Source organism: Ranitomeya imitator, chromosome 2 (assembly GCF_032444005.1).
Source record: "Ranitomeya imitator isolate aRanImi1 chromosome 2, aRanImi1.pri, whole genome shotgun sequence".
NCBI classification, from domain to species: domain Eukaryota; kingdom Metazoa; phylum Chordata; class Amphibia; order Anura; family Dendrobatidae; genus Ranitomeya; species Ranitomeya imitator.
The window spans coordinates 242,271,424-242,286,304 of NC_091283.1; the positions used below are offsets into that span (position 1 = coordinate 242,271,424).

Sequence of the window (14,881 nt, forward strand, 5' to 3'; positions counted from 1 at the left end):
GGACGGAAAATACAAATTGACAAGAGATTTCAACGCAAGATTGTGCAGAAGTTGTATAAAGAAACTTGACTAACATCCAAACAAGTTCAAGCTGCCCTGCAGTCTGAGGGTACAACAGTTTCAACCCGTACTATCCGTCGGCATCTGAATGAAAAGGGACTGTATTGTAGGAGACCCAGGAAGACCCCTCTTCTTACCCCGAGACATAAAAAAGCCAGGCTGGAGTTTGCCAAAACTTACCTGAAAAAGCCTAAAACGTTTTGGAAGAATGTTCTCTGGTAGATGAGACAAAAGTAGAGCTTTTTGGGCAAAGGCATCAACATAGAATTTACAGGAGAAAAAAGAGGCATTCAAAGAAAAGAACACGGTCCCTACAGTCAAACATGGCGGGGGTTCCCTGATGTTTTGGGGTTGCTTTGCTGCCTCTGGCACTGGACTGCTTGACCGTGTGCATGGCATAAGGAAGTCTGAAGACTACCAACAAATTTTGCAGCATAATGTAGGGCCCAGTGTGAGAAAGCTGGGTCTCCCTCAGAGGTCATGGGTCTTCCAGCAGGACAATGACCCAAAACACACTTCAAAAAGCACTAGAAAATGGTTTGAGAGAAAGCACTGGAGACTTCTAAGGTGGCCAGCAATGAGTCCAGACCTGAATCCCATAGAACACCTGTGGAGAGATCTAAAAATGGCAGTTTGGAGAAGGCACCCTTCAAATATCAGGGACCTGGAGCAGTTTGCCAAAGAAGAATGGTCTAAAATTCCAGCAGAGCATTGTAAGAAACTCATTGATGGTTACCGGAAGCGGTTGGTCGCAGTTATTTTGGCTAAAGGTTGTGCAACCAAGTATTAGGCTGAGGGTGCCAATACTTTTGTCTGGCCCATTTTTGGAGTCCCTTTTCATTCAGACGCCGACGGATAGTACGGGTTGACACTGTTGTACCCTCGGACTGCAGGGCAGCTTGAACTTTTTTGGATGTTAGTCAAGGTTCTTTATACAATATCCGCACAATCTTGAGTTGAAATCTCTTGTCAATTTTTCTTTTCCGTCCACATCTAGGGAGGTTAGCCACAGTGCCATGGGCTTTAAACTTCTTGATGACACTGCGCACGGTAGACACAGGAACATTCAGGTCTTTGGAGATGGACTTGTAGCCTTGAGATTGCTCATGCTTCCTCACAATTTGGTTTCTCAAGTCCTCAGACAGTTCTTTGGTCTTTCTTTTCTCCATGCTCAATGTGGTATACACAAGGACACAGGACAGAGGTTGAGTCAACTTTAATCCATGTCAGCTGGCTGCAAGTGTGATTTAGTTATTGCCAACACCTGTTGGGTGCCACAGATAAGTTACAGGTGCTGTTAATTACACAAATTAGAGAAGCATCACATGATTTTTCCAACAGTGCCAATACTTTTGTCCACCCCCTTTTTATGTTTGGTGTGGAATTATATCCAATTTGGCTTTAGGACAATTATTTTTGTCTTTTTTTAATTTAAGACAAATTAAATGAAGATAATAATACCAAATAATTTGTGTTTGCAATCATTTTCAGGAAGAAAATGAGTATTATCTGACAGAATTGCAGGGGTGTCAATACTTTTGGCCATGACTGCTTATATATATATTTATATATACTAGCTGAAGAGCCCGGCACTGCCCGGGTATAGTAACTAACTGTGGTTAGTTCTAACAAGTTATAATGATTGTCCTCCATCCCATAGTCCAGTGGCCATATACTACTATTATTATTATTATTTATATGGCACCATTGATTTCATGGTTCATATATTACTACTGGCCCCTGTGTGCCCCCATATATTACTACTGGCCCCTGTGTGCCCCCATATATTACTACTGGCCCCTGTGTGCTCCCATATATTAGTAACGTCCCCTGTGTGCCCCCATATATTAGTAATGACCCCTGTGTGCCCCCATATATTAGTAATGTCCCCTGTGTGCCCCCATATATTACTACTGGCACCTGTGTGCCCCATATATTATTACTCTCCCATATGTGTCCCCATATATTAGTAATGTCCCCTGTGTGCCCCCATATATTAGTACTCCCTTATGTGTCCCCATATGTTAGTAATGTCACCTCTGTGCCCCCATATATTAGTAATGCCCCCTATGTGCCCCCATATATTATTACTCTCCCCTATGTGTCCCCATATATTAGAAATGTCCCCTGTGTGCCCCCATATATTAGTAATGCCCCCTATGTGTCCCCATATATTAGTACTCTCCCCTATGTATCCCCATATGTTAGTAATGTCACCTCTGTGCCCCCATATATTAGTAATGTCCCCTATGTGCCCCCATATATTAGTAATCTCCCCTATGTGTTCCCATATATTAGTAATGTGCCCTATGTGCCCCCATATATTAGTACTCTCCCCTGTGTCCCCATGTTAGTAATGTCCCCTATGTGCCCCCATGTATTACTAATGTCCCCTATGTGCCCTGTTGTGAATTCTGCTCTTGGGTTCCCTCCAGTGGTTGTAGGTGGGAATGCAGTTGTCTCTGACTCGCAGTCCTGGCCAGGTGTTTCTGCTGATTGCAGTTCTGACTGGGATATTTAGGTGTGCAGGATTCATTAGTCCTTGCCAGTTGTCAATGTTTCTTCTGAAGTGTTGGATCTCTTTCTGGCTTCTCCTGCTCAGCTGTCAATTCAGCAAAGATAAGTGTCTGGTTTTTGTTTCTGTGGCACACATGCAGTGTGCTTATATTCTGTGCTATTCGTTTGTTTTTCTCTTGTCCGGCTTAGACTGTGTCAGTGTTTTCTCAGTCTTGTTGGATTCTCTGGAGATGCAGATATATGCTCCACATCTTTAGTTAGATTGTGGAGTTTTTGTATTTTCTGCTGTGGATTTTTTGGAAGGATTTTTAATACTGACCGCTTAGTATCCTGTCCTATCCTTTCCTATTTAGCTAGTGTGTGCCTCATTTGCTAAATCCTGTTTCCTGCCTGTGTGTGTCTTTTCCTCTACTACTCACAGTCAATATTTGTGGGGGGCTGCCTATCCTTTGGGGTTCTTCTCTGAGGCAAGATAGTATTCCTATTTCCATCTATAGAGGTATTTAGTCCTCCGGCTGTGTCGAGGTGTCTAGGATTTGTTAGGTACACCCCACGGCTACTTCTAGTTGCGGTGATGAGATCAGGATTTGCGGTCAGTATAGTTACCACCTACTCCAGTGAAAGTTTTCATGCTGCTCCAAGGTCACCTGATCATAAGAGTGCCCCCATACATTAGTACTCTCCCCCTATGTGTTCCCATATATTATTAATGTCACCTGTGTGCCCCCATATATTAATAATGTCCCCTACGTGCCCCCATATATTAGTACTCTACCCTATGTGTCGCCATATATTAGTAATGTCACCTGTGTGCCCCTATTTATTAGTAATGTCCCCTATGTGCCCCAATATATTAGTACTCTACCCTTTGTGTCCCCATATATTAGTAATATCCCCTATGTGCCCCCATGTATTACTAATGTCCCCTGTGTGCCCCATATGTTAGTAATGTCCCCTATGTTCCCCCATATATTATACATGATTTTTGTGATGTTACATCAGCTCATCTTCTCATTCAGGTCTCTACAATATCGGATCCTCTCAGTGAAGATCTTCTACAAAAGAAAATTTTCCTGATTTACCTATCAAAGATGGATATGAACAGAGACAAGATGGCGGAGAGGATATTACACCTCACCCTAGAGATCCTCTTCCGGCTTACTGGAGAGGTGAGAGATTCTGATGATGTCACATTACATCATTCTTATCTATGGGAATAACAGATGGACAGAACTGGAAAGGTGAGGACTCTGGAAATGTCTGTAGCGAGATTTATTAATGTGTCTCTCCATTACCAGGATTACACAGTGGTGAAGAAGACCTCTAGTGATCGCTGTCAGGACCCTGTGTCTGAGGGATGGGGAAGACCCCTGAGCCCAATCACGGGGCCTCCACCTCACCCCCTGATCCATGAGGACATCAATGACCAGAAGATCCTAGAACTCATCTACAAGATGATTGAGCTGCTGACTGGAGAGGTGACACTGCTGAGAATGCTGGGACATTATACAGTAACACTATGAAGGGATCGGGGATGACGGTATCATTGTATGTGTCAGGTTCCTATAAGGTGTCAGGATGTCGCTGTCTATTTCTCCATGGAGGAGTGGGAGTATTTAGAAGGACACAGAGATCTGTACAAGAACGTCATAATGGAGGTTCCCCAGCCCCTCACATCTCCAGGTAGTAGACGGGACTAAATACACACGGCCTATAATTATCTGTATGTAAAGAATGAATTCAGTCCCTGTATGTGTTTCCTCCAGATCTATCCAGTAAGAGGACAACAACAGAGAGATGTCCCCGTCCTCTTCTTCCACAGGACTGTAACCAAGAAGATCCCAATGCTCCTCAGGACCATCAGGTAGATGGAGAGGTGTCAGGAGATGTCCCCTGTGTGACGCCATATATTAGTAATGTCCCCTGTTTGCCCCCATATATTACTACTGGCCCCTCTGTGCCCCTATATGTTACTACTGGCGCCTATGTGCCCCCATATATTACTTTTGACCCCTGTGTACCCCCATATATTACTACTGGCCCCCATATATTACTACTGTCCCCTGTGTGCCCCCATATATTACTACTAGCGCTTATGTTCCCCCATATATTACTTTTGGCCCCTGTGTGCCCCCATATTTTACTAATGTCCCCTGTTTTCCCCCTATATGTTATTTTTGGCTCTTGTGTGCCCCCATATATTACTACAGGCCCCTATGTGCCCCCATATAATAGTAATGTCCCCTATGTGCCCCTATATATTACTACTGGCCCTTGTGTGCCCACATATATTAGTAATGTCCGTTATGTGCCACCATATATTAGTAATGTCACCTGTGTGCCCCCATATTTTAGTACTCTCCCCTATGTGTCCCCATATATTAGTAATGTCCAATATGTGCCCCCATATATTACACATGATTTTTGTGATGTTACATCGGCTCATCTTCTCATTCAGGTCTCTACAATATCGGATCCTCTCAGTGAAGATCTTTTACAAAAGAAAATTTTCCTGATTTACCCATCAAAGATGAATATGAACAGAGACAAGATGGCGGAGAGGATATTACACTTCACCCTAGAGATCTTCTTCCGGCTTACTGGAGAGGTGAGAGATTCTGATGACGTCACATTACATCATTCTTATCTATGGGAATAACAGATGGACAGAACTGGAAAGGTGAGGACTCTGGAAATGTCTGTAGTGAGATTTATTAATGTGTCTCTCCATTACCAGGATTACACAGTGGTGAAGAAGACCTCTAGTGATCGCTGTCAGGACCCTGTGCCTGAGAGATGGGAAAGACCCCTGAGCCCAATCACGGGGCCTCCACCTCACCACCTGATCCATGAGGACATCAATGACCAGAAGATCCTAGAACTCACCTACAAGATGATTGAGCTGCTGACTGGAGAGGTGACACTGCTGGGAATGCTGGGAGATTATACAATTATATGAAGGGATCGGGGGGATGACGGTATCATTGTTTGTGTCAGGTTCCTATAAGGTTTCAGGATGTCGCTGTCTATTTCTCCATGGAGGAGTGGGAGTATTTAGAAGGACACAGAGATCTGTACAAGAACGTCATAATGGAGGTTCCCCAGCCCCTCACATCTCCAGGTAATAGACAGGACTAAATACACACGGCCTATAATTATCTGTATGTAAAGAATGAATTCATTCTAGATTGTGAGCCCCATCGGGGACAGCGATGATAATGTGTGCAAATTGTAAAGCGCTGCGGAATATGTTAGCGCTATATAAAAATAAAGATTATTATTATTATTATTATTATTATAATTCAGTCCCTGTATGTGTTTCCTCCAGATCTATCCAGTAAGAGGACAACACCAGAGAGATGTCCCCGTCCTCTTCTTCAACAGGACTGTAACCAAGAAGATCCCAATGCTCCTCAGGATCATCAGGTAGATGGAGAGGTGATGTCAGGAGATCTCCCCTATGATGTGTAGACGCCGGTGAAGGTCTTGTGCTCAGTCTTGTTTTATCCACCAGTATTATATGTTTTATACTTGTGTAATGAGAACGGTGGAGATGGCAGGATTAGAGCTGATCATAAACGTGACTTCTCCATCTGTCGGTGACTTTTATAATATTTGTTTCAGGGTGAAGATCTGACCCATATTAATACTACAGAGACATATGTGAGGGGGGATGAGCGGTGTAAAGAGGAGATTCCTACATATGGCTACCCAGGTGAGTAGTGACCACTAAATGCAGAGAAGTCACAGATTCTTCTCATCACCGGCTGTGGCTGCTTTATCGGTGGTGTAGTCCGGCCGTATTACCATGATCACCATTTTGCCTCTAGACCCAAAACTGTTCAAATGACTTTGGTCATTGAAAGCCCTTTTCTATAGAACTTACAACCTGGTAGATCCACCTACCCCCTGGGTTTAGGAGACGCTGTTACTTGCCCAGATCTGTGAACTATAAAGCCAAATGACAGCGTACGTAGAATGTGCTGACAAGATAGAAAATCACTTGAAGAAAAATATGATGATGGGCCTGTAAGAGAAAGCGGAGGGTAATGATGCTGTTGGCTTCCTAGAACCCTGAGATCTTATCGGAGGAATCTCCCTTCTCTCCCTTCTGTGCTGCTGAATGTGATCATATGGTCCCTACAAGACCAGGTCCAGTCTTTCTGGCCAAACTTCAAGGAGGATTGTGATAATCTACATAAACCCATCACACCGGTGCCATGATATATCTCTGAGCTGTGCGTGGCTGATGGCTGTAATATACAGTTATTCCCGCCTGCAGGAGATGTGTTGGCTCCAGCCCTGGTTTCATGGATTCACTCCACCTCATAAATTACATTGTTTTTTATCATAAGAAATTCAGATTACTGCACAATCTCTCCTGAAATGGGGAGCAATATTATTTTCTCTAATCTTCTGGTCAGGATTCATAGTAGCTCCAATGTTTAATGAGATTCTGGGGCGGGGCTTTATGTGGTGCTCTGGGGCGGGTCAGTGGGTGGGGCTTTATGTGGTGCCCTGGGGCAGGGTTGTGGGCTGGACTTTATGTGGTGCTCTCATTACATATTCATCTGTATTGGCTTGTGACAGGTCGCTGATCCCTCACTGACCTGCCCCCCATTTTCACATTAAGCACAAAAGAGAATCCAGTATAGCGTGCCAATATTAAAAAGTACACCCTTTATTAAACTAAACTCAACAAAGTTAATACATAAATGATACAAAGTTAAACCACATAAAGAATCAGGCCACTACTTAACCATAATGGGGAGATATACCAACATTAGCCCGACCTACAACGTATGTATACAGTGGCCCCACTATGTATACAGTGGTCTTCCCCAAGCACCCCAACGCGCGTTTGTCCCTTCGTTGTCCTGATGAAGGGACGAAACACGCGTTGGGGAGCTTGAGGAAGACCACATACAACAGACCACCCCTAATGTAAGTGCTATCTAAGTAACATATCTAATTATAGCCTTAGGAGAACACAGCTGGTACCGGAGATAGGACATTCTATGGGACCATAGAATAGGATTGTATCATGCACTGTATACATAGGTTGTACATCGGGCTAATGTTGGTATATCTCCCCATTATGGTTAAGTAGTGACCTGATTCTTTATGTGGATTAACTTTGTATCATTTATGTATTAACTTTTTTGAGTTTAGTTTAGTAAAGGCTGTACTTTTTAATATTGGCACGCTATACTGGATTCTCTTTTGTGGTTATTGATATTCATCAATTTTTGTGCCCTGATTATTTGAGTGGGTTTTTGTAATGACCCCATTTTTACATAATGCTTATAATAGTGTTAATATTATTGTTGATAATGCCTATAATATTGTGGCTATTGGGACTGGAGGCTTAGAAAAAAAATTACATCCAGCAAAATTTCATCAGCGGCGCCTGTCCAGTAGTATCTATCTCTTAATTTTAGACGCTACTGCGCAGGCACCGCCATCACCGGTGACATTTTGCTGGATGTAATTTTTTTTTCAGAGCACCACATAAAGCCCACCTACAATACCACATAAAGCCCCACCCACAGCCCCACCCCAGAGCACCACATAAAGTCCCCACCCACAGCCCCACCCCAGAGCACCACATAAAGCCCCACCCACAGCACAAGAATCTCATTAACTGAAAACTACAAATACAGATTAAACAACAACCACAAGACGGATTTCATCACCAGGTATCAGTGTAATCAGTATAACGGCACCGACCTGACAGTGTCTGTAGTCACTGAGCACAATCCTGCTGACAGGTTCCCTTTAAGACATCTCCGCTCTGCACTATTATACACGTTCTCTTTAAATGTGTAATATTTCTTCTTGAAACTCATCTGACAGAAAATATTGGAGCTTCCGATAGTTTAGATTGTGAAGTCACCGAACCCCGTGCTCTAATTCCCCCAGAGAGGTTTCACCACTAGCTGCTCATTTATTACTGATGGAGACTGTTCAGTTTGATCATTTCAGTAGATGTTATTGTCTATAGTCAGGTTTTGATTACAGTAGTGTCCAGAATCCTCTGATTTAACCTCCTCCAGTTTTGTGTTCTTAATCCGGCCCCATTTTTACAATCTGACGTGTGTCACTTTATGTGGTGATAACTTTGGAATTATTCACAAAGGATAATAGAAAACAAATGGATCTTACAAATTATTTTCCACCTTCTCACAATACCCTACATACGATTGTACACTACTCTCTGGGCACATGGCCGTGTTCAGAAGGGAAGGAGCGCCATTTAGCTGTTTGAGTGCAGATCTAGCTGGAATAGTTTGCACACACAATGTATTGGGAGCAATGTTCGTGGTCAACTGGCAGCTCAAAAGATCTCCACCATGAACATGCTTGGCACTATCTTCTCTGCTTTCCATATCCCAAGGATTGCCTTGTTCATCGCCCTTTATCACCATTACATGGATCTGGACTTACACTGGGACCCCTAGGCTTGGACCATGGTGTTACCTGCTATTCTGTGGTATTAGATGGCAAGAAGAATAGTCAGGTAGCTGGGTCAGAACCAGAAGGACAGAATACAGAATCAGAAGTTAGTAAACGGGCCACGGTCACAACAGGAAACAAATACACAAGCCACAAGCTGAGCACAGAGGACTGAACCAGAGGAGAACAACGCTGTTTCTGGCAGATTCCGGCCATGTGCTTTGAGCTTTAGTAGGGTGTGGTACTTTCCAATTGGCTGAAGTAGGGAGCAGATTACTCCAGCTGGACAGCAGGAACAGATCCCAGATGAGATTGGACACAACATATGCAGAAGACCTAATATGACTAAATGACAGAAAACCAGAAGAGTCAAAATCCTCATAAAGTGATTCCATTTTATAAATTAACTAGATGTTGGCCCAATTCTAACGCATCGGGTATTCTAGAATATGTATGTAGTTTATTTATGAAGATTTTAGAATAATACAATGAATACACAGGATTCGGCTGGCCGGGCGCGACCAATTAGCAAAGCGTGCTTCAAATCACGCGCCAATTCGCGGCCGGACTGCGCCTGTCGCTGATTGTTTGCGTAAAACGTAGTATATTGCACAGCGATGTAGTATATTGTACAGCCCACGTAGTACATTGCACAGCCCACGGAGTATATAGCAGCCACGTAGTATATAACACAGCCACCTAGTATATTGCCCAGCCACGTAGTATATAACACAGCCCACGTAGTATATTGCACAGCCATGTAGTATATTACACAGCCCACGTGTATTGCACAGCTACTTAGTATTTAACACAGCCCACGCAGTATATTACACAGCCACGTAGTACATTACACAGCCCACATAGTATATTGCACAGCCACATAGTATACAGCACAGCCCACATAGTGTATAACACAGCCCACGTAGTATATAGCACAGCTGCATAGTATATAGCACAGCCAAGTAGCATAACACAGCCCATGTAGTATATAGCACAGCCAAGTAGCATAGCACAGCCCACGTAGTATATTGCACAGCCACGTATATTGCACAGCCACGTAGTATATAACACAGCCCACGCAGTATACTACACAGCCACGTAGTATATTGCACAGCCCACGTAGTATATTGCACAGCCATGTAGTACTGTATATTGCACAGCCACGTAGTATATTGCACAGCCACGTAGTATATTGCACAGCCCATGTATATAGCACAGCAATGTAGTATATTACACAGCCCACATAGTATATAGCACAGCCCATACAGTATATAGCACAGACACGTAGTATATAATAGCCCACGCAGTATGTAACACAGCCACGTAGTATATTGCATAGCCCACGTAGTATATTGCACAGCCCACGTAGTATATTGCACAGCCACATAGTATATTGCACAGCCACGCAGTATATTGCACAGCCCACATAGTATATTGCACAGCCACGTAGTATATAACGCAGCCCACATAGTATATTGCACAGCCACGTAGTATATAACACAGCCCACGTAGTATATTGTACAGCCACGTAGTATATTGCACAGCCTACGTAGTATATTGCACAGCCCACGTAGTATATTGTACCGCCACGTAGTATATTGCACAGCCCACTAGTATATTACACAGCCCACGCAGTATATTACACAGCCGACATAGTATATAACACAGCCCACGTAGTATATAGCAATGTGGGCACCATATCCCGGTCCCAACGATGCCTTAAGGCAATAACACGTGATGATGTAGCGGTCTCGCGAGACCACTTCGTCATCTCCGGTCATTGCCGCAATGCATTGTGGAGACCGGAGCGGTGTGCGAGGAGCGGGAAGGGCCTGGGCTCGATCCAGGGGCTGTCGGAGGGTGAGTATATAATGACTTTTTTTATTATTATTTTTAACATTATATGTTTTTACTATTGATGCTGCATAGGCAGCATCAATAGTAAAAAGTTGGTCACACAGAGGGTTACTGGCAGCGTTAACGGACTTCCTTACACCGCGTTATGCCGCGGTGTAAGGCAGTCTGTTTAACGCTATGTGGGCGCTGACTGGGGGGGAGTATGGAGGGGGCACTGACTGCAGGGGAGGAGGGAGGGGTCAATTCACGGCTGGACTGTGCCCGCCACTGATGGGTCAACTAGGGTTGAGCGAAACGGATCGGACAAATTGAAAAATCGCCAACTTTCGGCAAAGTCGGGTTTCGTGAAACCCGACCCGATCCTAGTGTGGGATCGGCCATGAGGTCGGCGATCTTCGTGCCAAAGTCGCGTTTCGTATGACGCTTTCAGCGCCATTTTTCAGCCAATGAAGGAGGACGCAGAGTGTGGGCAGCGTGATGACATAGGTCTCGGGCCCCACCATCTTAGAGAAGGGCATGACATTGATTGGCTTGCTTTCTGCGGCGTCACAGGGGCTATAAAGGGGCGTGCACGCCGACCGCCATCTTACTTCTGCCGATCTTAGCATAGGGAGAGGTTGCTGCAGCTGCATCAGAAGAAGAGATATAGTTAGGGAGGGAAGATTAACCCCGAAACTGCTTGTGCTGTAGCGATTTGCACTGTCCAACACCACCTTTTCTTTGCAGGGACAGTGGAGTTTATATTTTTGTGCATCAGCGCTGTAACTTATTAGGCTGCCTTATAAGGCTCCCTGATGGCTGCATTACTGTTTGTAAGCCGCTGTGCAAACCAACTGCTTTTTTAAAGGCAAACATCCTGTTGCTCCTTTCTGCACAGTTATCTTGTTTATTTGTCCACACTTTTGTGTGCAGCAGTCCTTTTTATTGCTGCCATACTTGTCCTGAGATCATTGTAGGGAGATTGAAATTGTACTACAGCCCTTGTATTTTTTTTATACATCTTCCAGCCACGTTCTGCCACAGACATTGTGTAGTGTAATACACTGGGCCTGAGTTTTGTTGCAGTCTCACCCCAAAAAAGGGAGATTTAAATTGGCACTAAGTGGATCTATGTCAGTTCTGTTAGTTTGTCGTACATCTTCCAGCCACGTTCTGCCACTTACATTGTGTAGTGTAATACACTACGCCTGAGTTTTGTTGCAGTCCCCCCCCGCCAAAAAAAGGGAGATTTAAATTCTCCACAAGTTTATATACACCTTCTACCTTGTTTCACAGTACCATATAACGGTTGTTATTTTGGTTAGATTTTTTCAAAAATGAGGAAGTCTGTGTTAGAGGCCGTGGGCAGTCGTTGCCAGCTGTTACTGATGGTGGTGGTGGTGGTGGAGCATCTGGTGGTAGTGGGAAAAGCAAAATAGCACCAAAGGCTCGAGGTGTTGAGCCAGCGTCATCGTCTGGCTACACAAGGCCTCGAAGGCTCTCTTATTTGGGAGTAGGAAAACAGCTTTTAAAGCCGGAGCAGCAGGAAAAAGGCTTTTGGCTTTCCTTGCTGACTCAGCCTCTAGCTCTTTCGCCTCTTCAGAAGGTTCGAAATCTAAAAGCAGCGAGTCGTCAGTGGATGCTCCCGGTCAGGAACAAGTCGCTTCCTTGTGTCCTTCACCCAAACACTACAGATTACTCCATGGAGCTCTTTACACATACCGTGCTGTTGTGAATTCTGTGGCTGAATTCACTCCTGTGGTCACAAGTGGTACTGCAGCTTCTGAGCTTCCTCCCTCAGGTGTTCTGGTGAGCTCGTTAACTGCTTCGTTACTTAACTCCGCCTGATTCTGTCTTCCTTGCTCCTTGTCAATGTTTCAGTGTTGGATCTGAGCTTCTCCTGATTGTTCCTGTGACCTGCTGCTCTGTATAGCTAAGTGCCTTTTGCTATTTTGTTGCTTTTTTTCTGTCCAGCTTGTCTTTTGTTTTGCTGGAAGCTCTGAGACGCAAAGGGTGTACCGCCGTGCCGTTAGTTCGGCACGGTGGGTCTTTTTGCCCCCTTTGCGTGGTTTTTGCTTTAGGGTTTTTTGTAGACTGCAAAGTTCGCTTTACTGTCCTCGCTCTGTCCTAGAATATCGGGCCCCACTTTGCTGAATCTATTTCATCCCTACGTTTTGTCTTTTCATCTTACTCACAGTCATTATATGTGGGGGGCTGCCTTTTCCTTTGGGGAATTTCTCTGGGGCAAGTCAGGCCTATTTTTCTATCTTCAGGCTAGCTAGTTTCTTAGACTGTGCCGAGTTGCCTAGGTAGTTGTTAGGCGCAATCCACAGCCGCCTTCAGTTGTGTTTAGGATAGGATCAGGTGTGCAGTCTACAGAGTTTCCATGTCTCAGAGCTCGTTCTTTTGTTTTTGGGTATTTGTCAGATCACTGTGTGCGCTCTGATCGCTAAGCACACTGTGTCTCTGGATTGCCTTCATAACACCTTTCATTAGCAAACATAACAGTACAAGGAGCCAAACTAATGATTCTCAATAGAGGGAAAGAAAAAGTTCTGACATCATTTTTTTTTTTTCTGCTCTGTGTTCACTTTTTTTTTTCCCCTAGACATTTGGGTGATTCTGAACACAGGTGTGGACATGGATATTCAGGGTCTGTGCTCTTCAATGGATAATCTCGTTATAAATGTACAAAAAATTCAAGATACTATTGATCAGAAATCTATGTTAGAACCAAGAATTCCTATTCCTGATTTGTTTTTTGGAGATAGAACTAAGTTTCTAAGTTTCAAAAATAATTGTAAGCTATTTCTGGCCTTGAAACCTCATTCTTCTGGTAATCCTATTCAACAGGTTTTGATTATTATTTCTTTTTTGCGCGGCGATCCGCAAGACTGGGCATTTTCTCTTGCGCCAGGAGACCCTGCATTGAGTAGTGTCGATGCGTTTTTCCTGGCGCTCGGATTGCTGTACGATGAGACTAATTCAGTGGATCAGGCTGAGAAAAATTTGCTGGCTTTGTGCCAGGGTCAGGATGATATAGAAGTATATTGTCAGAAATTTAGGAAATGGTCAGTACTCACTCAGTGGAATGAATCTGCGCTGGCAGCTTTGTTCAAAAAGGGTCTCTCTGAGGCTCTTAAGGATGTCATGGTGGGATTTCCTATGCCTGCTGGTTTGAATGAGTCTTTGGCCATTCAGATCGGTCGACGCTTGCGCGAGCGTAAATCTGTGCACCATTTGGCGGTATTGCCTGAGGTTAAACCTGAGCCTATGCAGTGCGATAGGACTATGACTAGAGTTGAACGGCAGGAATACAGACGTCTGAATGGGCGGTGTTTCTACTGTGGTGATTCCACTCATGCTATTTCTGATTGTCCTAAGCGCACTAAGCGGTCCGCTAGGTCTGCCGTCATTGGTACTGTACAGTCCAAATTCCTTCTGTCCATTACCTTGATATGCTCTTTGTCGTCGTTTTCTGTCATGGCGTTTGTGGATTCGGGCGCTGCCCTGAATCTGATGGATTTGGATTATGCTAAACGTTGTGGGTTTTTCTTGGAGCCTTTGCGGTGTCCTATTCCATTGAGAGGAATTGATGCTACACCTTTGGCCAAGAATAAACCTCAGTACTGGGCCCAGCTGACCATGTGCATGGCTCCTGCACATCAGGAAGTTATTCGCTTTCTGGTGCTACATAATCTGCATGATGTGGTCGTGTTGGGGTTGCCATGGCTACAAACCCATAATCCAGTATTGGATTGGAATTCCATGTCGGTATCCAGCTGGGGTTGTCAGGGGGTACATGGTGATGTTCCATTTTTGTCGATTTCGTCATCCACCCCTTCTGAGGTCCCAGAGTTCTTGTCTGATTATCAGGATGTATTTGAAGAGCCCAAGTCCGATGCCCTACCTCCGCATAGGGATTGTGATTGTGCTATCAATTTGATTCCTGGTAGTAAATTCCCTAAAGGTCGATTATTTAATTTATCCGTACCCGAACACGCCGCTATGC

General features: G+C 44.3%; 1 protein-coding gene across 2 annotated transcripts in view; it reads left to right on the top strand.

Annotated features, from left to right (window-relative positions):
* The window catches only part of LOC138662864 (zinc finger protein 665-like), a 108,286-nt gene that overhangs the window by 59,096 nt on the left and 34,309 nt on the right, over positions 1-14,881 (top strand). For both annotated transcript variants that reach the window (XM_069748845.1, XM_069748846.1), the window contains exons 2-10: positions 3,597-3,746; positions 3,876-4,055; positions 4,137-4,260; positions 4,344-4,441; positions 5,036-5,185; positions 5,315-5,494; positions 5,575-5,698; positions 5,906-6,003; positions 6,202-6,292. In XM_069748845.1, the coding sequence (XP_069604946.1) occupies positions 3,597-3,746; positions 3,876-4,055; positions 4,137-4,260; positions 4,344-4,441; positions 5,036-5,185; positions 5,315-5,494; positions 5,575-5,698; positions 5,906-6,003; positions 6,202-6,292 (1,195 nt within the window). The remainder of the gene's footprint in view (positions 1-3,596; positions 3,747-3,875; positions 4,056-4,136; positions 4,261-4,343; positions 4,442-5,035; positions 5,186-5,314; positions 5,495-5,574; positions 5,699-5,905; positions 6,004-6,201; positions 6,293-14,881) is intronic.